Source organism: Pelodiscus sinensis, chromosome 20 (genome assembly GCF_049634645.1).
Source record: "Pelodiscus sinensis isolate JC-2024 chromosome 20, ASM4963464v1, whole genome shotgun sequence".
Taxonomy (NCBI): Eukaryota; Metazoa; Chordata; order Testudines; family Trionychidae; genus Pelodiscus; species Pelodiscus sinensis.
This window is the reverse complement of record NC_134730.1, coordinates 14,554,060-14,578,168: the sequence shown is the minus strand read 5'-3', so window position 1 is coordinate 14,578,168 and position 24,109 is coordinate 14,554,060. Positions and strand designations below refer to the sequence as shown.

Below are 24,109 nucleotides of genomic sequence, written 5' to 3'. Positions count from 1 at the left end.
GACAAAGAAAATTTTCAATGAGTGAGTGGGAGGTTGGGCTTTTGTTTTAAAACCAGAAATGGCATTGCCCGGGGGTTCAAATAAACCTGTTTCGAAGATCACCAGCCAAGAACAGACACTGGTTTGTCATCTGCTGCTTCAGGAGCACCACCAATCTGCTAACCATGGCACCCCCAAGTACTCCTTTCCATTAATGTTTTGGTTCTTCCCAAACTTTGCGCCCTACAATGTCTCCTTCTCCTCCGGTAAGCTCTTTTCCTACTTCCTCTCCCTATGATCTTCCTTCCCCAGTTCTCTACTCCTTCTGTATACCTTCCTCCATGCTCTTTCATCTGAAGAACCACAACACACCTGAATGTGTTCTCTGGACCCATAATCCCCCTTTTCTCCAAGCTTTGACTCCTCCAGTTTCTCCTCTTCCTGCCTCCCCAAATCTTCTACATTGTGGACAATAAACATGTCTCCCTGAAAAGCTCACCATGGTCATTCCCAATGCCTCCTCTCCTCACAGCTCTGCAGCCACACGATGTTGTAACTACAGGCAGCGACAGACGGCTGTTTCTCTTGTGAGTTGTAAACCCCCGTATCAATTGTATATGGGCTGGTTTTTGGGCTTTCCTGGGAGATATGGACCCTAGCACCATTACATAACTTTTCCTTCAGGTCATGATTTATGACTCATTTAAAACCAGTTATACCCTGTGAGAGTCTGTATGGCTTGAGATATGGCTTTAACATTCTACCCCCCAAAAAGGGTTTTCTCCTCTTGGACACATTTTGTCTCCTATCAAGAGAAGTTGCCCTAGAAGGGCTGATTTCCAGTGTGGTTACTTACAGGCTGGGTTTGACAAGTTTTTCTTAAGTCCAGCCTCTTCTTCCAGGCTATGAGGGAAAAGCTCCCCCTCAGAATCAGACTTAGAAGCGTCTCCCTAGAGCAAAACAGAGCAGCTTAGCAACCAGGATAACTGGCTCCGGGTAGGATGGAAATGCCTTCTGAACAATGGGTCCCATCTTCAAAAACACACCTACTGACCCACTGAAATTTGACAATGGGACGTCACCTTCCACACAATGAGGCATGCACATATTTATACCACATTCTATTATAACTACTCCCGAAGGGCAGAGCTACTGTGCAGACCCCAAAAGTAGTCAAGGGATGAGACGAGAAGCACTTCACCTCCTCTGCTGCAGCTGCGCACTGGGCAGACACTAGGGAAAGGACATAAGTCTGGATGGAAACTGACTCTTCTTGTCCTGGACCATTAATCCAGAGCTGCGGATTAGAACAGTTTACACAAAAGCACTGAAGAGAGCTCTTTCCATTGAAGTTTAGATGAAATAATCCAAACTTCAGCAAGTGGCATAAACACTTGGCTGTAGGTTTCAGCAGATAAAAATTGCCTCTCTGAAAAATTATATAAAGTGTCAGAAGAGCACTTGGCATGTAATAGAGGAGATTCCAAAGAGAGAACCCTGTTACAGCTAACCAGTCTTCTCCATTTCATCCAATACTAAGTGGTGTCCTATTTGTTTAGGGGAGTTGCATCCTGTGGCACAATTTGGAAGGCCAGTAGTGGACGAGGGATTTCTCCTTTTGGTCTTGGCCCATCAGTAGAAACCTATACAGGAAACCAACTTGAGTCTCCCTTGTCTGGTGTGTTAAATACTTCACCATCGCTCATTGCTTCCATTGCTTATCGTGCTCTGCCAATGCCCTGCTCAGGCATTGCTGACATCTGACATAGACTGAATCAAGGCCTTTCCAGCTCAGCCCCTTTTTGATTCTGTCCATTGGCAGTGAGGAAAAATACGTAGGGTGTGGTATAATCACAATACATCAGCCAGAAATGGAGCTTGCCAGAATTAATCCCACCAGAAGAGGGTTGGTTTGCGGCTGAAACCATAATTCTACCGAAAGGGCACCTTCCATTCCTATGATGTATATGGGGGAGGGGACGAGAGGAAGAGGGGAAATGCAATGTCAAGAGAGAAGCCACGCAGAATCTAGCTTTAGCTCTAGGAGTATGTAGATGCACAAAAGAACCTAATACCTAAGCTGCACCACGCGCCCTGCCACCCCTCAATGAAGTTTGGTGCTTGGGTACGTGGTGGATTTTAAAAGCCAGAACAGGCTGCAGTGAGGAGGAAGGCGCTAGAGTGGCAGACTGAAGGAGACAACATTCAATCGAAGATCCAGACCTGCACTCCTTACTCAGGCAAAGCCCACCTAGAAAATCAATGGGGCTAAGTTTTGCTTGACTAAAGTGTCCAGGTTGGGCCAACATTGTCAAAGGAAAGCCCCCTTTCTGAGATTCAGCCCAAAAGTTATATTGTCTCCAATCACACTGTGGGCAGAAGTATGAAAATAGAGAGCATGAAATGGAACCCTTGCCTTTTAAATTTCTTCTTGTCCTGCAGGATCATCCTGTGATTTGAGAGAACTCACCCTGCAGGGCTGGCAGAATTTTAAAGGATGAGGACTGACATTTGCAAGAAGGAATATTAAATTAATTTTGGCTTGAATTGAGCTGAATTTTTAAATTTTCTCTCTAATGGAATGTGGACTCCAAGTTTTTTCTCCCAGAAAGCCTGCCAGTAATTACTCACTTCTCTTTATGGGGTCATTAAAAACTAATGAGTAATGCAAATAGTTTTTGTTACTTAATTTGTGTTCCTCAAATATCTGTCAGTGACAAGGAGTTCACAGTAGGATGCAGTAAGAGATGTACATTCATGAGGAGGACAAGGAGGATCACATGGGGATTGCAAACTTCTACCCCCACAGCACCAAACCCCATCTCTTTGAAGCATCCCGCTGCAGCTGTAACAGACTATACTCTGACCACCACCCTCTTTAATACCGTCAGCGGTATATTAAGTGTGGCTGCAGGCAAGCATCTCATTGCAGGGCCTGGTGGCCATTACCTGTTTTTGTGCTCCTGGTTTGCTTTTCTAGATGGAAAAAGGGTTTATGAGAGAACACGGCGTTAAAATCCCTTTGAGACATGACAGTATGTCAAGATTTACCATATTCATACAGCGGCTAAACCACCATGTACCAAAGGGGGCAGAATGGACGTGAACACAAGAGAAAGTGCTTTTGTGCTCAAGGAAATGCCGGAACTTTGAGGAAAGAACAGAAGGAGGAGGAGTGAAAAAGGACAGATGTATGAGAAGGGAAGGGTGGGTAAAAGGCAGGGTTTGGTTTGGGCTTGGTTTTATAGATTTTAAGGCCAGAAGGGACCATTAAGATCATCTAACCTGACCATTATGCCTGGTAGAACTAGAATATTTCTTCATCAATGACTATTGCAGGTACTGATTTCTCCAGAGCACAATGCTCTTACACAGCCTTGATTCTAGGTCCTTTCGGTCTTTGGCCATGCTATCTGCTGCACCATATGCAACTGGAGGGGCTGGGGCAGATGTGTGTGTGTGTGTCTTTGTATGTATGTGTGTTAAGAGGCATTGGTGAGCTATCCTCAATGGACCTGTGCAGAAAAGGTTTAAGCAGCCAGTGCTATGTTGGGTGATACCAGGGAGTCTGTGTCGACCTGTCTGACTCCACAAAGAAGGAAGAGACTCAAAATCAAGGTTCGCTCAACAATGATGACAACAGGAATGACAATTACTACAATGAAAACAGCATCATGGTGTGTGACCAGTCACCACAGAGCGAGACAACTACCAGACAGCATTTGGGTGGGTTCATGCTGAGTTCTTACGTACCACCGACGAGTCGACAGGCAGCTGAATACAGCTTAACTGCCCACTCGCTTCTTCTCGCTTGGTGATTTCCTGAAGTAAAAATGGGGGAGGGGAGGTGAGGGGGTTGATTTTTACAATTTCAGCATCAAAACTGAGAGTGGATCAGAGAGAGAAAAGGAAGCAACATAAAACGAAAAAAGGGTAGAGAAAGGTAATAGCAGTTGCAATCAGGGAAGCCAACAGCCTTGCTACGCCCCTGGGCAATGTATATGTGGGGTGTGTCTCCGTGCTCCTGGAAGGGGTGGGCCCGGGGACAGCCAGCACTCATTCCCCCACCAGCCCTCAGAGCCACCTGGAGCATGCAGCATGGTGCTCTGGAGGCAATTTAAAGGACCCATGACTCTGGGAGCTGCCGCAGTAGTGGCAGCAGTGACTAGGAGCCCCAGGCCCTTTTGAATCACCAGGTCTGTTTCCCTTTTTTACCCTCCCCTCACCCTGTCAGGGAGCCTGTCAGCAATTTCATATCAACATTAAAAAGCAGAATAGGTCACAACACACTGGATTTGTCAACTTTGTTTGGTGCCAGGGGAGGATGAAAGGTAGCGCAGCCCTTAGAAGAGATCATCCTTACCTTTAAAGTAAGTGTTTCAAAAGGAGTATTTGATTTAGCTCCAATGTGATAGCTCGTTGCATTAATGAAATACCCTCTGATTAGTCAACCCACGTCTGCTCAGGCTTTTTGTGGCTGCATAATGAGATCTGCATTTATTATGGTATCATTGGGCAGCAACGCATGCTTTTAATTAACCCACAATACTGATCCTGTTAAAGCCAATTGTAACAGCTAATTACAGGGAAGTCATCAGAAACTTTTTTAGATAAGGTATATTGTTACTCTGATTGGGCCCGATCTTGCCTTCCTTGGTTAAAACTCACACTGAAATCAGTGGAAAGTTGATCCAAAGCCCTCTAAAGTCAATCTATTTACTTCAGTGAGTTTTGGATCAGGCCCGGGGGAAGGAGGGGAGGGAGGTTGTCTGAATAATGGCTCCAGAATTAGGCTCCAAATATTTTGAAAACAACATTTTCATGGTTCGTTTACCCCTTTCCACTTGGAAAACATGTGAAAGTAAGAGGTGAAAGTAAGGTGGTATGCCCAAGTGCGCAGCTCCAACAAGAGCTGGCTGAGCAGCTGCAAAAGCCGACAGGGAGCTATTTAAAGAACTGGCAGGGACCCAGGTTTGCAATAGAACAGTACCTTTAAGAAATTTAAGTTACTTTCACCACTGACCTTTACTCCCTTTTGTATTTCTCCTTTGGTAGTAAAAGTTGCCTGGACAGGCTTGTGTTTACTTCTCAGCATATTTAAGCAAGCGTGTTTGGAGAAATGTGCAACTTTGGGAATGGCATTTTTAAATTCAGCTATATGCCACAGAGGCAGTAGGAGGAGTCTGCATATTATTTTTGGTTTATCTCTCACCTATCACTTTGATATTTTGGTGCAGGTTATGAGCTGGGTAAATTTGCCACTTCTATTTTGCAATGAAAAATGCAAAGTTAAACAAAAAAATTCCACATTTTGCATCAATTTTGATGAATTGTTTAAGCCAAAAATAAAATAAAATAAAATAAAAACCCATCTCCTAATTTTTTAAAAGTCAAAATGTTTAATTTCAACATTTTCTAAACAAAACTTTTTGACTTTTTCTTGTGAAATAACTTTTTATTTCAAAATTACATTTAATTTTAAAAATGGAAAGAAACTTCTGTAAAAGGCTATGTGTACGCTAGGAAAGTCTGGTGACAAAAGTGCTGTCAACATGCAAAAGTTGCCAAAAGCAAAAACCAGTTAAACCATTTTTTCTAACTCCCATTGCCGACATTTCATAGCCACATTGCTAGCATTCTGGTAACAGACAGAGCAAAGCAACGTGACTAAGTATTCCACAGGGTAGTGCTGTGGGAAGGCAGGGCTGATCCCTGTGATTCTTGAGATTCCCTTGTAGCTCTGTGAGCTCTCCATGCTAAGGAATGTCAAAGCTGCACAGCAGTCTCTCCAGCCCTCCCCCTGCAGCAGCAGTCTGCCTGCTGTTGTGTTCCTAGCAGGGCAGAACAAAATCACTGAAATAATTGTTCTTTGTTTGTTCCCCAAATGGAGCAGCTCACTCAGCTGTCAGATACTTCCCAGAGCTTTGAAAGGGGGTGTGTGCATGACTGCAAGGCAGCAGAGATCACAAAACACTGAGCAGAACCATCCGAACAGGCATTTATGGGATACTGGTGGAAGCCAGTTCTCTCAACATAGCAAACAGCAGAGTTCACACTGGCTCTTTGTCAACAATAAATGGAGGAGAAAAGACAAAAGTCTCTCACAGGTTTGGATGTTTTTTGTTGCCAGAAATGAGTGTTTTTCCCAATAAAAGAAGAGCCTGAGTGTAAACGCTCTCACTGTTGTGTTGCCAAAAGGCAGTTTTGCCTAAGTCAAAGGTTTATTTGTCCCAAAAACTTTTTTTATTTTTTGATTCACCTTACATTTAAAAAAATATTATTACAGTTGAACCAAAACAAATTTTCCTGTTTTTTTTTAAATGTTCAATTAATTGAAAAATCCATTATTTGCACAACTATAGCTATGACAACTGGGCTAATTTCTTGGAAAGGAGGTAATAGATTTTGCATCTCTCTATAGATTAGAATAATATTTTTTAAAAAGAGTAAATCAAAATTTGGATCCAAACAGGATAGTAATATCGTTACAAGCATATGTTGTACATGTAATTTTAAAGTATTATCACATTTGATTCTAATAGAAAGAAACATGAATAACCTAGCAAAAGATTAAACATACACAATTATCCTTCATAAGGATAATCAGAATGAAACTGATTGGAATGTAAAAAGTAAATGATGTGACAAAACTACGGGACAAAATCTAAATCACTGATGAGTGAAAACTGATCATTTCCCTCTGATGATCCCCAGGAGAGGTCAAGGCTCTGTTGTCTCAGACTGTTTAGCCAATATTACACCACACACCCTGGGTTTTTACTGTTGTTAGGATATAAAGCACGTCGGAGCTCTGCATGCATACACAACCCTGTTCTCACTGCACCTCGGTCAGCTGGTGATGGGAAAGGTGGAATTAAAGAACAACAGGCACAAAGAAGGGAGATGAGACAAACTAGCAACTGAGGGATTGCCAGAGACAAGAAGAGAAGCCAAGGGAACACGAAATTGAGAGGATTACCAATGGAAGAATATGCTTCAGAGATAACATTATCATGAAATCCCTCAGGAGAGGAGCTTTATGTCTGACAAAAAGCTCTCTTACCAGGAATCATTGTTTGTTTCAGAGATAGATCCCCAGGGCAGAGACCTGATAGTTCTATCAAATGGAGTCACACAGCTAGCTCATCTTCCACACCTTAGAGCTGCTGTGGGTACGTCACAGGATGCATAATGAAAAAAAACCCAGGCTGCAGAAAATCCTTTATGTGCCCTTTGCATGCAGTAGCCAGGTAACAATAAAATACAGGGGTCTCTGTTGAAAGTTTGGAGCAGCGTCTTTTTGTATCTGAATTGCATATGTATACCTGCTGCTTAGCAACCAAAAAGCCTGCAAAGGCACGCACTAACATGAATAAGGTGTTTGCAGCTCGAAGAAAGGCGCTCAAGGATGGGAGAGATAAAGGAGGCAGCAGAACAAGAAATCTGAAGGACAATGATATTAATTCTCCTCCCCACCCCAGATAAACCAGGAATACAAGGTTAAGGACCCAGGGATGATCACCAGAGAGAAAAGCTTGCTGTTATTCACAATGGGAGAAGATCTCAACTAATTTTACTTTACAAGTATGTGTTATACTGATAGCAAGGAATGGAAACTTTTTTGATTGTAAAGCTGAATAAATGCAGACCCTCAGCTGCTGTAAGGAAATGTAGCTCTACAGAAGTCAGTAGAGTAATGCCAGTTTACACCAGTTGAGGATCTGGCTCACAATACCCAGAAAACATCAAGCCTACCTACCTACCTGCCTAAGAAAATCTGTAATTGAACTGACAGATTTGTTTACCAAATTTCATGTTAGCAGAAAACTACTTTTTACAACTGGTTGGGAGGAGCTTAAAGAAAGGACAATATGTCTTTAAAACTCTTAGAGACAAAAGGCCAAATTCTAATTGTAGTGACACTGGTGTAAATTTGGAGTCACTTCATCAGTATTAGTGGAGTTAAATAGGAGTGACACAAGTGTAACCAATATCAGAATTTGGAACTAAGACGCTAGGCCAGATTTTGGCCTCGGTTACACCAGTGTAAGTCTCTGATTCAGGGATGCACTTTAGCATATGCTGAACTTCAGGTATGTGTATACATACCACTGACTTAAATTTAAGCATGTGTGTTAGTATTTTTCTGAATTGGGCCCTAAATCAGATGTAACTCCCTTGTCTTCAATGCAGTCACTCTGGATTAACAGTAATGGTATAAAGAGCAGAATCTGATCCCCCATTCCAATATCTAGAATCAAACTAATTTTCCTTAAAACAAATAAACAACAGGTTTGCACTCTCCAGATATTTCAATCAGGTGGCCATTCTAGAATCAACAAACAAGACTGACCAAAGAGAGGCTGAGACAATACTCACAAGAGGACAAGTTGTTGTTTTTCGTGCTTACTTTTACTTAAGCAAAGCACATGCTACGTCCTGAAAGGAAATTTTTTGTTGCTCAAAAGAACCTGACAATGACCTTAACTTCATTTTCCATAACAGAGGAGACAACTTACAGAGAGCTGGATATGATCATAGGCAATTAAAAATAGCACACTAACCCAGGGCAAAATGACAACACACATACCTACAGCGTCATCCCAGAACTATTTAACAAATTATCCTCTTAAACTGCACTTGGAAAATATGAAAACTAGCAGGATATATGAATAGCTAGTTATGGTATGATGAATTATTATGCCATAGGGAGGTGACAAACCATGTTTATTATTCCCGCAACTCTCACATCCATCAGCTGAGACATTGCTTTAAATGACAACCTATACTACCAGACACTGATGAACAGTGTTGGTTTGTACTTCCCTACCTCAGCCCTTCAGCAAAGCAAAAAGTTTCCCTTCTCCTTCCTCATGGACATTTTATTGTTTTACTTCTGTTTGCCAGTAGAGACCTGGCTGACAGGCAGCCCTGGTTGGCTGCGAGTTTTAGGGAGTCTGTTTTTTATTCTTTCACTGTGACCCACATAGTTAGGAAGACACAGGGGTCAAGTTGAAGTTTAGATCTAAGACCTCTTCACTGGCTTCCCATAGATGCTTACAGAAGGTAGAGGATATTTAATGGAGGCCCCCAGCCCAGGGAATCAATCAACAGCCTAGGAACAATGAAATTAAAAATGTACAAAAGTATCACTGAGCCACAAACAGGAAGAGATGCACAACACAGACCATCAAAAAAGATGCTAATGTCACTAATCTCTCACCAGGCTGCAACACTTTACAGTGATGGCTTTTAATCTGGCTCCCGAACACAACAATGCTCCCTTCATAGATATTCCCAGAGCATTTTATTCCATCAGCAATGATTGACACACAGCGGAATCCTTGCCGTTATAGTAATGCTAACAAAGCTTTTCATTTATGCTGTTACACAGGATGGTTTATTGCACTTGGTCATAGACACACACAAAAAGAAAAAAATGAGAGTTATTTTTTTTCTCCTCCTCTCTTTGTTCCAATTAATCAGTTTTCCCTTTTGTAAAACTGAAATCCAGAGGGATGCTGGTTCTAGGCCCTCCCCTGCTCTGGAAACAAAGATGTAAAGAGAGGAGCTCTGTAGGGTTTTACCTCAGTCTGGAAACCTTCCACCAGGATGGCCACCAAGAGATTAAAGAGAACGTAATTCCCAAACGTCATGAGAGCGATGAAGTAGAGAGCAGCCCAGGAAGAGGTAGATGCCATGCCATTGTAGAGGACCTTGTTCCAGTCTTCCTGAGTCAGAATCTGTAGCAAAAAGGCACCATGAGCACAAAGGAACATCACAACAGCCCAGCACATTTCCTATGAACCCAGCATTGTGGTCCCATGTTTAGGGACACCCATGGTTCTTATTTATGCTCATGGTAGGCAGAGCTGCATGTCTTCAGCCTTAAACAGGCACACCCCCTATTCTTGGGGAACACTGCACACTGGTAATACGGAATACTAAAATGCTGTACAATTGTATTCTGCTATTCTGCGTCTCAACCGGCCTGCAATGGAGGGGAGTACACTCGTGTTCCAGACAGGCAGAGAAAGATGGTTACTTGGTTCAGGTCGCCCACTGAATCAGAGCAATGACAAGGATTGCACCTGATTCTCCTACCTTCTCCCTCCCCTGCACTCTAATCCACTCTGTGCATGGAACTCCAGTTGATACCACGGTTCTCATAGCACCTTAAAAGACTGCTGTGTGGCATGCCCTGGCACTCCCTTCTGTCTGCAAAGACAGATAAAGATCCGCCAAAGACAGTCCAGATTTGCTAAGAGCAATACATAAGAAGTACAAATTATTGCCATAAAGCTGATTTTCCTCACGACTGAACAATGACTCCAGGGTGGCTGTCTTGCTAGGAAGCCTTGTTGGCAGAGCCCTCCTTTACTCACACAAATTCCCCCTTTGTCATGCCTCAGTCTCACCACTGCTCCTGCAAGAGCCTTCTCCTCCACAGCTTTTGGCATCTCCTGGAACTTCCCTTTCATCAGATCACACCATTAGTTGTCTTGCAGCATTAGAAAATGTTTCTTCCTCCCCCAACCATTGATGCTTTTTTGGTTTTTCTCCCCCTCAAATGTTAGTTTTATTGAGCTCTGGAATGTTTTTTAGAAAGCTCTCTTGCAGCCCCAGAGTGTGCACTTGGTAAGGAGTTCTTGCTGTTGTACCTGGAAAACTGTAACGATGGCCCACAGCAAGGAGTCAAAGTTCTTCCTGTCCGGCAGGGTGTCTCCGTCTCGCTCTGAAGCAAACTTACAGCCGAAGAGATGCATTCCCAGGATACTGAGTATAAAAAGAAGCCAAGACTGGTTGGAAGATGATGTTACGGAAGCAGTGTGAAGTCATGGCCCTTTGTGTCTCAGGATACTGTCTGCCCAGTTATCAGGAGCAACACTTCCCTCCATGGAGGAAAGAAAGATTTAGGCTAGGTCTACACTACAAAGATAAATCGGAAAAAGAAGCGCAATTTGTAATAAGCAAATTGCGTATCTTTTTTTGCTTTACTGTCAAAAGAGGCTTTTCTGAAATTTGGCGTGTCTACAAGGTGCCACATTTTGGGGAAAGTCCTCTTTCGACACATCCCTTCTTCTTTGTTAAGCAAAGTTTACTGGGATGGTGAAAAAGCACGTCCGCTTTTTCAAAATTTTTTCCGAAAAAGTGGACGCGCTCCTTGGATGTAGCGTTGTTTTTCCAGGATACCTCCGGAATCCCGGAAAAATGCTGCAGTGCAGATGTAGCCTTAGTCTGCATCCTGCCAACTCTCCCATCAGTATAGCTTGTGTCAAGCCAGCCTTACATCCTGTATATTAGAGAGGGGCTCATCTGGGGCTGGAATTTGAGTAGGTTTAGTTCATTATAATATCTGGACCTGGGTTTGGATTTCCAATACCCCCCAAAGTTCAGGGCTGCTTACATTTTCCGTGGATCCAATCCCAAACCTTTTGGACAGAGAGAAGAGGCCAGGTGAAGGCCAAAGAAATAATGCAAAGGGGATAAAAGAACCATGTGTGAATGAGATTGACTTGGTCGGGATTATACTAGGAAAATTCCTTTCTCTGCTCTTTGGAAGATAGTGTTGTGGGTAAGGCTTTCAGCTTGTCTTCTGCGCCGCATCAGGAATGAGATATCATATATCTGCCATCCTGGGGTGATGCCTGTGGAAGAATCACCTAGCAGAAGGGATTTCCCTTAAGAACAGCCTCACAAACACAGACGTGACATTTGGCAAGAACTGCAAGGTTCTAGCAAGTGCAGGGTGCCTAGGGCCAGATGATGGTCTGCCCATACCAGTTCCCCTTCAGATCAGTGGAGGCTACTTTGTTTCTCTTTCAGCAATTCACTTCAAGATTTTGAGCAATCAGGAAACCTATGGATTTCCTTCCCATTCTCATCTAGTCACTAGCCTTGAAACTTAAAGTACAGATCATGAACAGGGCATGCAAGGAAATCCGAGTTCTTGCCATGTACTCACCTGAAGATGAAGATGAAAAGCATCAGTAACATGCAGAAGGTGGCCACATTGTCCATGGTCTTCATAAGGACCACTAGCTGGCGCTGGAGGGCAGGCATGAAGCGGACCAACTTCAGGACTCGCATGAGACGGAAGGTCCGCAGGACTGACAGGCCCCCGCCTTGCTGTCCCACTATCTCCCAGACGCTAAGGAAAGAAAGGGATTTACGGCAAGGGACACGGTATGGAAAAGGAAACACTAAACATAAACACCTGTAGGCAGAGACGAGAGAATGGGAGAGAGAAGTGAAAGGAAAGATCCGTTCTCAAGGCTGGGGAAGCTCAAAGAAAACCAGGGTCTGAAATAGGGATGACAGGCAGGGAGGTAGAGTACTGACATTTCCTTCTGAATTAAGAATCAGATTTGCAAAGAGTGGAGTCCCACTAGAGCATGCCAAAAATATGCCTGCAAATCACTGAGTGCATGCAGTTACAGTGTCTGCATGTGCCTACGAGGGAAGTGGGCACAGAGAAGCAACAAAACATGTCAACTGAAGAGTTCACATCTAAACTTCCCCTCTATCTAGAGGTGCTTGGATCCAAGATTTTTTTGCTTGGGGCTCCCTCTAAAAAAAACCAAACAAACAAAATCAAAACCAAGCAATCAAAACCACACAAAGCAAATCATGCCATGTAGGGGTGTGGGCGGTCATTTGTCTACAGGCATGTTTGATAATATACAGGAGATGGATAAAATGTGTCATAGCAAGTTAATTAACATTGCATAGGGAACCAGTAAAGGGCCAGTAGGGTTCTTCCAGAAGGTAAAAATAAGAATCCAAGGATTCAAATTCATGAAATTAATGATGCCCTAAAGTCCGAGAGGTGGCTATGTATTTTGAGGTGTGGAATAGGAATATGAAAATCAGAGGTAGGCATAGATATGAGGGGACAGAAAGGATACATGCTATTAAATAAGGCTCTGAATGAGGTATCACAAAAAGGCATGGCTTAGTACAGGGAAAACTTTAGCAAAGGGACATCATACTGAGGACAGCTGTCTATATAATGAACCACCAAAGACAGGAACAAGGTGGGCTGCTACAGCGAGTTTTCAGAAGATTGGGAAACAACATTGTGGGATATAAAAGCTAACATAAGATCACAGGGACCTAAAGTGACTCAGAAAGGCCTTTCTATCCATTATCCTCTGTTCTCATTCAACAGCCTTGAAACCTTTGTAAGCAGAACATCATGCTGGTACCTGATCACTACAATGATCCCATCAAAGATGTTGTATGGATTTTTGATGTAGCCAAATGGACCATACACGAGGACTTTCAGCAGCATCTCCAGGGCAAAGAGGCTTGTGAAGACAATGTTGCTGATCTCCAGGGCATTGGTGAGTTCTTCAGGCTAGGATTAAGTACAAGAGGGGAGAGGGGACAAGTAAGTTACATGGCACAGATCTACTCTCTAGAGGTGCTCAGATTTAGACCAGAAAATAGACGAGGGCCAATTACAGGAGGATGTAAAATGCATGTCACTAAGAGTGTGATTTACAGCCAAGTGAGTAAAAGAGCAAGATAGCACACGGAAAAACTCCAACAGGACAGTGTAAGATAAAGCACCTATTATAGAGGTAAATCCACCCATTAAATCCACATTAACTAAAGCATCACTATGTTCATGCCTGGCATGATGCCATCAACCGTGGTCACTTTGACTGGTGCTACAATCCTTCGTATACCGTGTGCATTTGATTGATTGCTACTGTCACAGGAGGAACCATTTGTAACTCTGTCCAATACAGTGATTGAGCATTATCTATAACTCACTCACAGATTATCCTATGTGGCGGGGCAAATAAGACTGGCCCACAAATGGCAATTATGAGTCAATTCTTTAATTTACTAGGTATCTTAATCTTACGGAAAGACTAAAGCTGAGATTTTCAAATGTGATTAGTGACTGCAGAGGCCGAAATTGAGATATCGCAAAGAAACCTGCCTTCCAGAAACTGCTGAGCATCCTCACTGTGAAAAATCACATGCCTTTAAGGTGACTCAAATAGAAATATCCCAAAAACAACTAGACACTTTTGAAAATCTTACTCTACACCTACATTCTACAGAGACTAGGCAAAGCTATAAGCAACTGGAAACAGGGTCTTATAATGTGAAGTGTCAGACAACCTTAATAATAGGCGGTGCTACCAGACCTGCATATAATACTTTGAGCTGCTCTAATGACTTTCACCCAGGGGTATCAAAGCAGTTTACAAACACTAGTTAAGTCTCTTGACACCCATTTAAGCTAGGCACCAATTATGGTAAATATATTACAGAAGAGTAAACTGAGGCACAAAGGGACAGAGTGAATTATTTAAGGTCACACGGTGACTCAATAGCAGAGCTAGAAATAGAAACTGGGTGCGCTGATTCTCATTCTCTTGATTTAGCACCCGATCAACAAGCACATTAAATTTAAGCAACTTTACAGCTGACAAAATAAGAAGAGGAATATCCTAAAATTAGCTAGCAATTTAATCTGTGACCTGGTGCCACTGTGGCAAATATTGCAGGGCTATAAATGTAAGAAGAGTTGTCACTTTTCTAAAACTATGCAAGACAGGAACATACATGTTGCCATACCTAGGCAAACAGGGATGGTTTAAGTACGTCATCATAGCCTTCCCACAAAATGTGGTAACTTGCAATTATTTGTCTCCATGCACCAAGATACCACAGTGAATGGGGGCTTTATAAATACACAGATTAGACAGACAAAACGATTTTTCACATTTAATTCCCTTTCTTTGTTTCTCAATGTTTAAATCCCACCAATGACGCTGAATCTCATATTTCACTTTGCCTTCCTCCCTTCCGGCATAATATTTACTCCGTAAACTTGGACCAAAATCCTTCTGATATCAGAATGTAATCCTTACGGACTTACCTTGACGTTGGCAGGAGTTTGTTATGACAAAGCTAAATCCCTATCAAGTGATTGGGGAAATGGCTGTGTAAAAAAAAATGTTATGGAAAGGAATTACTGGATATGCTTAGCTGATATTGTTTGGGCACTGAGGTTTCTTCAGTCACTTCAAGGTACTTTTGATTCCGTTCATGACATTAACAGCACTCAGTTCACAAAAGAGGCCAGATCTTAGAAAACATTTTTCCCCCCAAGAACAAAAAGGGTGGAAGGCAAAAGATTTAAACATGCTGAACAGAAACCACAGGGAAAGAAAACAAACAATTATTTATTGGTTCTCATCTTGATGTGTCACTCTCATTAGTAATTAAATCCCGGGGCTAGAATTTGATATGACTTTTCTTGCTGCTCTTGAGTTGAACTAAAACTGCTTTAACTCACACTATTAAATGCACTCTTGGTTTAAAATGATCTATGTCCTGGAACACAGACACAAAAGCATAAATCGACTGAGAACTAGGATGTCAAATGCCACCTCAGGACAATTTCAAAAGCCTGAACTTGTCATGAAAACTGCCAACTCATTCATAACTGAAGGAGCTCAGAGGCAGTCTGTGCTTTTTTATTGTTATTATTATGGCAGCTATTTTACCATGCAAAGAAATGTATTCTTGGAATCTTTACTCCACATGCACCATCACCCGTAATTTGAAGCCTACAAGGCCACATTCTGCCATTAGCTACATCTGTGGTAACCTATTGCCTTAAAAAAATGGTTAATGTGTCTGCTGAATAGGGTTGCCCATGTATATCTGAGAGAAGAATATCTGGCCCTGCAAGGACAACTCAGTTCACTCTGTTGATGGTCATGAACCAGCCTAGAACCTGGCTTTCTTTCTCATAGTTGAGCTAGTCATTCCTGGAGGATACAGGAAGATACATTAAAAATGCAGCCAGTAAAGGAGGTGATCTAAGATTAATTACAAAAAAAAAATTAATAACACTTTGCACTTGGTTTGTGCCTTTCATTTGCTAGGGGGACACGTACCATTCCCATTTTACAGATGGAAAAACTGAGGCTTTGCCTACACTTAAGTTTAAAGCGCAGCTGCGGCAGCACTTTAAACTGACAGTGTGGCCAAAGCACAAATGCTAGTAAGAGCACTCCCAGTGCTCTATGTGAGCATGAGGGGACTAGCTAACAGTAGATCCCAGTGCTGTGGCCTGATTCACACTGGCACTTTACAGCCCTGTATTTTGCTGAGCTTGGCGGGTGGGGTGTTTTTTCACACACCTGCTGTAAAGTGCCAGTGTAGACTTAGTCTAAGACACCATGAGACTATCTGATTACCCCACGTCATGCCATGAGCCAAAGGCAGATGTGTCAGTAGAATTTATCTCTGGGATTTCTCAGAGTTTAGGGACTTATGCTTCAAACTCCCACTGAAATTCAATGGGATGGGGGCACCTAACGCCCTTGGGTTCTTTCACTCTCCATCCAAGCCCAATACCTTTCTTAAGAGTAACAGCTATGTAAACAGAGGCAGACAGGAGAGGCTGCATTCCTCACTTGCCCTGAGGAGCTTTAACCCTGGTAAGATGAGAGACAAGTACAGGGACCTGTCAGCGGGAATCAACCAGTCTCCCCACTCATTGCTGAAAGGACCGGAAAACACTGTTAATAATCAGCCAGAGCTCAGAAGGGCTTCACCTGACAGATGCTGTTATAAATTATCTCAGAAAGCAACATCCTGAGGTAACCAAAAATCTGTAATTGGTGTCACTGCTCTGGCTAGAGTTCAAGTGGTGGGAGAATCGTGCTGTTGCTAGAACGATGGTCTGGGAGCTGACGTGGGGAATACAGGTGGCTTCTCTTGTTTACCAGGCAGGAAAGCCATTAGATGTGAGGTTTGAAAATAACCTGCTTCCTGCATTCTGAAGAGCAAAGGTGTCATGCTGTAGCCCACAACGCTCATTAGTGGGATCTTTGGTTTCTCTTAAGTCCATGCTCTTTTAGGGGAGGTGGATGAGGATGGGCAGTACAGATGCAGGCAAGTCGGTATCCCTCATACCTGCATCCATTCTGTGGCAGAGGGTTTGTCTCCTGCTTTCAGTGAATAATGCCTGAGGGAAAAATATATCCATCATATTTCCCCTTCCTCTGAATCCCATCATGGCTGTCCCATGGCCAACATGAACAGAGTCCAAGCCACTTTCAAGGAAAAAACACCACATTCGGTCTGTAGTGCTTTCCATTCAGCCTCCCTTTCAGGAGCACCGGATTAACCACATCCTGGTAAACAAGGTGCATGTGGCCTCAGCCTGTCAAAGCTGTCTAGGGGGATTTGGACCTTTCATTCCCGGCTGGGGGTTCAAATCCCCACAGGCAGTTTTAACAATCTCAGTGGTCCTGTTTCCAAGAAGAGAGATATACAAAAATGTGACTTTCCGAAGATTCTCTGGCCACAGGTTATATCTACATTGCAGTCAGAGGTGTGACTGCTGCACACACAGGGATTCCTCAGCTAGCTAGTGAAAATGCCATGTAAGGATTTGAAGGGCTAGAGCCCAGTGTTATAGGATCCTAAGTGGTAGATGCCGACAAATCACTTGCAGAGAGCCAAGCAGAGAAGCATCCAACAATTACTGGAGGGTTAGGCACTGCAGGAAGTATCAGCCAGAGTGATAGAACTCTGTGGCTGCCTAATTGGTCAATATCAACTGTTTAATCCAGGAAGTTGCCCCAAGGAGCCATCTAAGGCCAGGTCTACGCTGGCAGAGAAAATCGATGTAAGACATACAACTTGGAATCAACGTTCCTTGCACCCGATTTTCTGGGGCTGCTCCACAGTGCGAGGTTGATGGGAGAAATGCTCTTGTCATCTTCCCTTGTTCCCTCCTTATGACAGCAAGGAGTACTGACACCGATGTGCGAAACCTCAGCATTCTATTTAGTGGGTCTTTAATAGACCCACTAAATCAAACACTGGAGAATCAATCACCAGAGTGTCGATCCTCTGGCAAGTGAAGATGTGGCCTAAGCAATGATGCAGATGCTGCCTTGCTATAACTACAGGCCTCACCTTTTGCCCCCGCTTGGTTCAGACTCTTGCCTTTGATCCTGGCCTAGTGGATGCTATTGGGTGAGCTGTCTATATCTTCAACATTACAACCAATATAATGAGCTGCAGCAGCACAAACTGCAGAGGAGGCTACACCAACTCACTGGGACCCTGGTGATACTGTATCTTCACTGCTATTGGTACTCACAACTTGCTAGGTTGAAGACTGTAGAGAGATTGCTACATGTGCTGCAATCCAAACTTTAATTGCAATGCAGATGATGAACACATTGAGTGCTCTCTTTAGCGATACAGACATAATATACCCGGGATAGACAAATATTCCTGACAAAGAACCACTTCCTAAGATATACTGCCAAGTGGGAAAAGATGTTGTACAGTAAAACTCCATTAATCCGGCATCCAATGCTCCGGGACTCCTGATGGTCCGACACCATCAGGAACCCGGAAGTGCTGGGGCAGCTGGACAGGCTTCCCCCATTCAGCTGCTGCTGAAACTGACCAGCAGCTGAATCAGGGAAACCGGGAGCAGAGCAGCTGGGGTGCTGCCAGGTTGGTCCCGCAGCACCAAAGGACGGCGCTGCGGGACCAACCTGGCAGGACCGCAGCTGCTCTGCCCCAGGGGTCCCCAAGTCAGCCGCTGCTGAAACTGATCAGCGGCTGATTCCAGGAAGCCCGGGGCAGAGCTGCTCTGCTCCGGGTTTCCTGGAATAAGCCGCTGATTTGTTTCAGCAGCGGCTGACTTGGGGACCCCTGGGGCAGAGCAGCTGGGGTGCTGCCGGGTTGGTCCCGCAGCACCGAGGGGCGGTGCTACGGGACCAACCCAGCAGCACCCCAGCTGCTTTCCCCCAGCGTCGGGATTCAGCCGCTGCTGAAACTGACCAGCAGCGTCAGTTTCACCAGCAGGCTGAATCCGGACGCCTGGGGCAGAGCAGCTGGGGTGCTGCGGGGTTGGTCCCGTAGCGCTGCCCCTTGGCGCTGCGGGACCAACCCAGCAGGACCTCAGCTGCTCTGCCCCAGGGGTCCCCAAGTCAGCCGCTGCTGAAACAGATCAGCGGCTGATTCCAGGAAGCCCGGGGCAGAGCAGCTCTACCCCGGGCTTCCTGGAATCAGCCGCTGATCTGTTTCAGCAGCAGCTGAATCGGGGACCCTTGGGGCAGAGCAGCTGGGGTCCTGCCGGGTTGGTCCCACAGCGCCGTCCTTTGGGGCAGCGCTACAGGACCAACCGGGCAGTACCCCAGCTGCTCTGTCCCAGGTGTCCCCAAGAGCAGCTGGAGTGCTGCTGGGTTGGTGCCGTAGCGCCGCCCCTCGGCGCTGCGGGACCAACCCGGCAGCACCCCTGCTGCTCTATTGCAGGCATCCCCGATTCAGCTGCTGCTGAAACTGACCAGCAGCGGCTGAATCAGGGACGCCTGGGGCAGAGCCAGACTATCGTAAGGGGGGGCTATGAGGGGTCTGGGGTGGCATCCCCTCGCACCCCACTCCAGACCCCTCAGAGCCCCCCCTTCTGATAGTCCAGCATATCTGATAATCCGGCACCCCCTGGGTCCTAAAGGTGCCGGATTATCGGAAGTTTACTGTACATCCAAGATCAAGTTGTTCTTCCCCACACCATCAGAAACAAGAGAATTTGTTTCAGCTGATCTGGATTTTGCAGAGAACTACTGATTTTGGAGAACACAATATTTATTTGGTTTACGTTACTTCTTAACGCAAAGCAAGAGCCTCTCTTGCAGCATAATACCACCTGTCCACCAGTTAGATTAAAATGCATCTGTTATGGATTGAGATCCTTCCTTCCGAGACAATTTTGCTAATTCTCTCGCAACAGCGACTAATTAAAAGGTAAGCTGCCTATGATTAAACCACAAGCACCTTGAAAGAGTGAGACCTAAGTGTGATTCAAATGAAAAATCAACTGCTGTGGACCAGATTTTAGCAGAAGGTTTGATGAATATGAAATTCTGTTCTCAAGGCACCCAGTCTTACAGGTTCTATAGCTGTTGAGAATATGCGAGATTGTCCTGGATGCATCCAGTGTTATGAATGGCGTGTTTGCATGTGCACTGTGATCTGTGGCAAAGCTCTAGTAGTGTCCCCTGAGTCCTGTGCTTCCTGATGGATTTTAAGACACCTCAGAGACTCACGGTGACCCTCCCACTGCTTCTCAGTTCTTTTAGAAGCGAGGGTTCCCCACTTAATGAACCCTTTTCATCACTGGCCAGTCACTAGCTTGGAGGAAAAACCCTTCCATGGTCCAAAAGTCCCATTTTCCCTGGTGGCAGCCCACCGGGCATGGGGAGGATTGGGGGAAACCTGGTCCCACCCACTTACTCAGGGTTCCAGCCCAGGGACCCTAATTAGTGGCTACTAGTGGGGGCTCTTGCCCTTATCACCACACTTGCCATGCAGAGTCTCTCTTCTCCTTCCTCCCTCCTTGCCTGAGGGGAAACCTTTTATAAAGGACCAGCAGGGCCTACCTGGATGCAGGTGTCCCACTAGCCTGCTGCTGCAGGCCGGCTCTTAAAGGGTCCCAGGTGCCTGCCTGACTTAATTGCTGGCAGCTGTCTCTGGCAGCCTATTCAGGGAACAGGAACTTGGTTACCCAACTGCCAGTATATCTGCCCTCCATCAAACTACTGCAGCCTGCTGCCTTTGGTCTGCCACAGGTCCGTTTGCGGACATATGAAGGGGTGTGTTGACATGCTCTGGCTGCACATAGGATGGGGAAAGACAGCACCATGTGTCTCATAAAGGCCATGCAGATAATCAAACAAAGATATTTCAAGCCTCCTGCAGAGGGGACGATCGGTGAGCATCAATGAGATCTTATCATGGCTGTTAAGGATCGAGCCATTCAGGTCATCTACTGTGACTCTAAGGACATGATTTCTGCTGTGCTGGCTCCGGTCCTAGAAGAGCGCAAACTTATCAGCTCAGAGCTCCAAGTCTGCGGGGAAGGGTGAATTCTACAGGGCATATTGTGTCTGGAACACACTGAGATGAACTCATTTATTCCCCCCCCCTCCCAAAAAAGCAGAATTAGAAGGATGAAGCCTCTCTTGCTGCACACGGAAGAAACTTACTGGGCCCTGCTTACTGATTTCAAACTGTGCACATTATTGGGAATCACAGCAGAGCCAAGTAACTGGGGCAACTGGAGAGGAACAAGTGAAGCATGAGCTTCATCCAAATCTAGGCTCTCTCAAGCCTAGATCAAAAGGTCTATGAAAGCAGCAGTCAAAAGCACGCCTTGTGGTCACAGACATCTCATCTCCCTGGCTTGGATCAGTTACTGTCAGTCAAGATGGAGCCTCCTGAAGAGAGAGCTGTGACTCAAAGATCTCTTGATGCCAACTGGCAGTGAGCATAGGGTCAAAATAGGGGTACAGGGATCCCCTGGATTCACCAAAAGAATGTAATGTTGAGTGTCTAATGAAGTGCATTGCACTGTACCTCATAATCATTGTAAGTATGGAAAGTATGCAAAGAATTCTATAGATAGATTGAATATGATGTTTTCTAGACCACGTGCATTAGAGGCAAGTCACTCAAAAGTAGTGTGCATCAAGACAATCTTCTTCAGACAGAAGATGGGGCATCTCTCATGGGCAGGCCATTGTGTATTGTGCATTTTACAACTGAAGTCTATTAGCACACTGAGTCAAATGTTAATGAAGAGCTTGTGAAGACTACAGTAGAAAATAAACAGGAAGAGGTAAATAGCAGGGGCAGAGCACAGGGAAAGGTGCTTGTTTACAAGGGAAGACCAAAGGTCAGTTCTGGTGTATTTGAGGGTACCGAGAGATGCTCGGTAATCCTTCTGTCTGTGATGACGAGATTCCTTGAGTGGGTGAACAGGGAGTGGCGTGGGAATCAACCATCCTGGTTGAAAGCTAGGAAAAGAACTTGGCACAATCTATCTTGTAGAAGACATGCAAATGCCTTATGCATTAAGTTTAGGCTCCAGAAAGCAAGCTATGATTTTGGTTTATACGTAACCATTTGTTTCCAATATTCTTAATTCCTGTCACTTGAATAGCTGTCCTTTGATAACAATTTTTTTCTTTAAAAACAATGTGTAGTCCCATGGCACTTTAGAGACTAACAAATATATATATAGTATCATGAGCTTTCGTGGGCAAAACCACTTCTTCAGATGAGATTGAGTGAAGAAAAAAGGGAGGATGCTCACAATTTAAACAGTAAAAGAAGGGAGAGGGAAAATTGTTTTTAAAGTTACAGACTAACATGGCTACCCCTCTGAAATTTTTTCTTGTTTTCATTATAAATACATACCTAGATCTATCTTAGTGCCATGAGTCAAGTGGAACTGGGATTCTGAGTTGAATCTTAGGGTGCATCTACACTGCACCCTAAACTCGAAATAAGATATGCAATTTGCGCTATACAAATTTTGTATCTTATTTTGATTTTATTTTGAAATGAAATGTGGTACATCTACACAGAACCAGATTTCAAAATAAAGTGCTATTTCGAGCCATCCCTTAATCTTCGTGGAACAAGGTTTACCGGGATGGCAAAACAGCATGCCAGTTATTTCAAAAAATATTTCAAAATAACGGGTGGCTTGTGTAGATGCAGGGTAGCTATTTCGGGATACTGGAGGGATCCCAAAATAGCCTTGCAGTGTAGACGTACTGTTAGTCACTATTCTGGGCTGTTCCTTGGGGAATAGACCATCTGAGAGCTCTGCGGGTGTTCACTGGAGAGGAGGCTGAGCACTCCAGAGAGATGCCCCAAAATGCTCAGGGCTGGATGGTGCTTATTGCTAACCTGCACAGAGAGCAAGGCCCACGGGGCCTGGAAGGCAATGCTTGTGTTGTCCAAGGCTGGTGGAGTCAAGAAGCTTAGCCATGGCCAGCACAAACAAGACTGCTTAGTGCAAAAGTGGTGGTGGTGGTGAGGTGCCATCCAACCCTGCATACTCTTGGGAAGCATCACAAGGGCCATGTGTTCTAGCAAAATACAGTGGGCGCAGTACACATAGGAGAGTGAGAGTGACTGTCCCTGCATGTGATGTGAATAGGCTGTAGGAAGGATGGGTTTGTGGTTAAGACGACACTGGACTTACGCTCAGAAAATGTCCCACTTCTGTCAAAGTGGGTGACACAGGACAAGTCATTTCACCTCTCTGTGCTTCTGTTTGTCTGTCTGTAAAATGGGAATAATTATGCTTCTCTCTCCCCACCCTTTGTCTGTCTTATTCATTTAGATTAGATGTAACCAGTGTTTTTTTTGTGACGGTATGCACCAGTATGGTGTACCGTCACCGTTTTTTAGGAGCACTCGCAGCTTTCCTCCAGCGTAGCCCCCAGATGGTCCTGGGGGCACTTGTGCTGCGCCGGACAGAAGTCTACTCGGGACACACAGCAATTAAAGAGGCCGTGACCTCATTTCGGCCCCGATCTCCCAGGCACTTTCTTTTTTTTTTCTTTTTTTTTTTTTAAGTACCGGCACCTTTTTTTTTTAACCAAAAAAAGCACTGGATATAAGGTTTGCCAGGCAGGGAGTGTCTCTTGCTCTGTGTCCATCCAGCATCTTCCACCATAGGGCCCCCACTCTCAGCTAAGGCCTCTAAGTGCAAACAAGAAGAAAATGTTTCATGGACTCCTCAGACAGACCCCATCATTTCAGAAATCTACATAGACGGGTTTGGAGCACCATGGAGGACTCCTGCCTTAGAGGGCACAAGGAATAACTCGCGCATCTTCATCATATGAATTCCCACTATCATGTGATATCTCTAATTTGTCTTGGCTAAGGGCAAGTTAAGTTGGCAAATTTCAGGTCTGAGTTTTCTCCTCTTAGGCTATGTCTCTATTTCACGTCCACACCCCGGCTCTCTTGCACTCTTTTGCACTCTTTAAATATAATAGAGGGACAAATACCAGGGAGGGAGAGGAATTATTTAAGCTTAATACCAATGTGGACACAAGAACAAATGGATATAAGCTGGCTAGTAGGAAGTTTAGACTTGAGATTAGATGAAGGTTTCTAACCATTAGAGGAGTGAAGTTCTGGAACGGCCTTCCAGGGGAAGTAGTGGGGGCAAAAGATCTATCTGGTTTCAAGATTAAACTAGATGGGTTTATGAAGGGGATGCTTTGATGAGATAACATGATCTTGGTAACTAATTGACCAT

The 24,109-nt window shown here is 44.5% G+C and overlaps 1 protein-coding gene and 1 long non-coding RNA gene across 7 annotated transcripts in view; one reads left to right on the top strand and one right to left on the bottom strand.

Annotated features, from left to right (window-relative positions):
* Positions 1 to 13,290, top strand: part of LOC112546131 (uncharacterized) — a 38,329-nt gene extending 25,039 nt beyond the window's left edge. The window contains exon 4 of the long non-coding RNA XR_003089755.2: positions 13,151 to 13,290. This is a non-coding gene — a long non-coding RNA (uncharacterized LOC112546131). The remainder of the gene's footprint in view (positions 1 to 13,150) is intronic.
* Positions 1 to 24,109, bottom strand: part of CACNA1G (calcium voltage-gated channel subunit alpha1 G) — a 332,806-nt gene that overhangs the window by 92,163 nt on the left and 216,534 nt on the right. For all 6 annotated transcript variants that reach the window (XM_075903781.1, XM_075903780.1, XM_075903782.1 and 3 more), the window contains exons 10-14: positions 13,188 to 13,339; positions 11,945 to 12,130; positions 10,641 to 10,755; positions 9,567 to 9,722; positions 836 to 929 (exon numbers count right to left, since the gene is read on the bottom strand). In XM_075903781.1, coding sequence (XP_075759896.1) covers positions 836 to 929; positions 9,567 to 9,722; positions 10,641 to 10,755; positions 11,945 to 12,130; positions 13,188 to 13,339 — 703 coding nt within the window. The remainder of the gene's footprint in view (positions 1 to 835; positions 930 to 9,566; positions 9,723 to 10,640; positions 10,756 to 11,944; positions 12,131 to 13,187; positions 13,340 to 24,109) is intronic.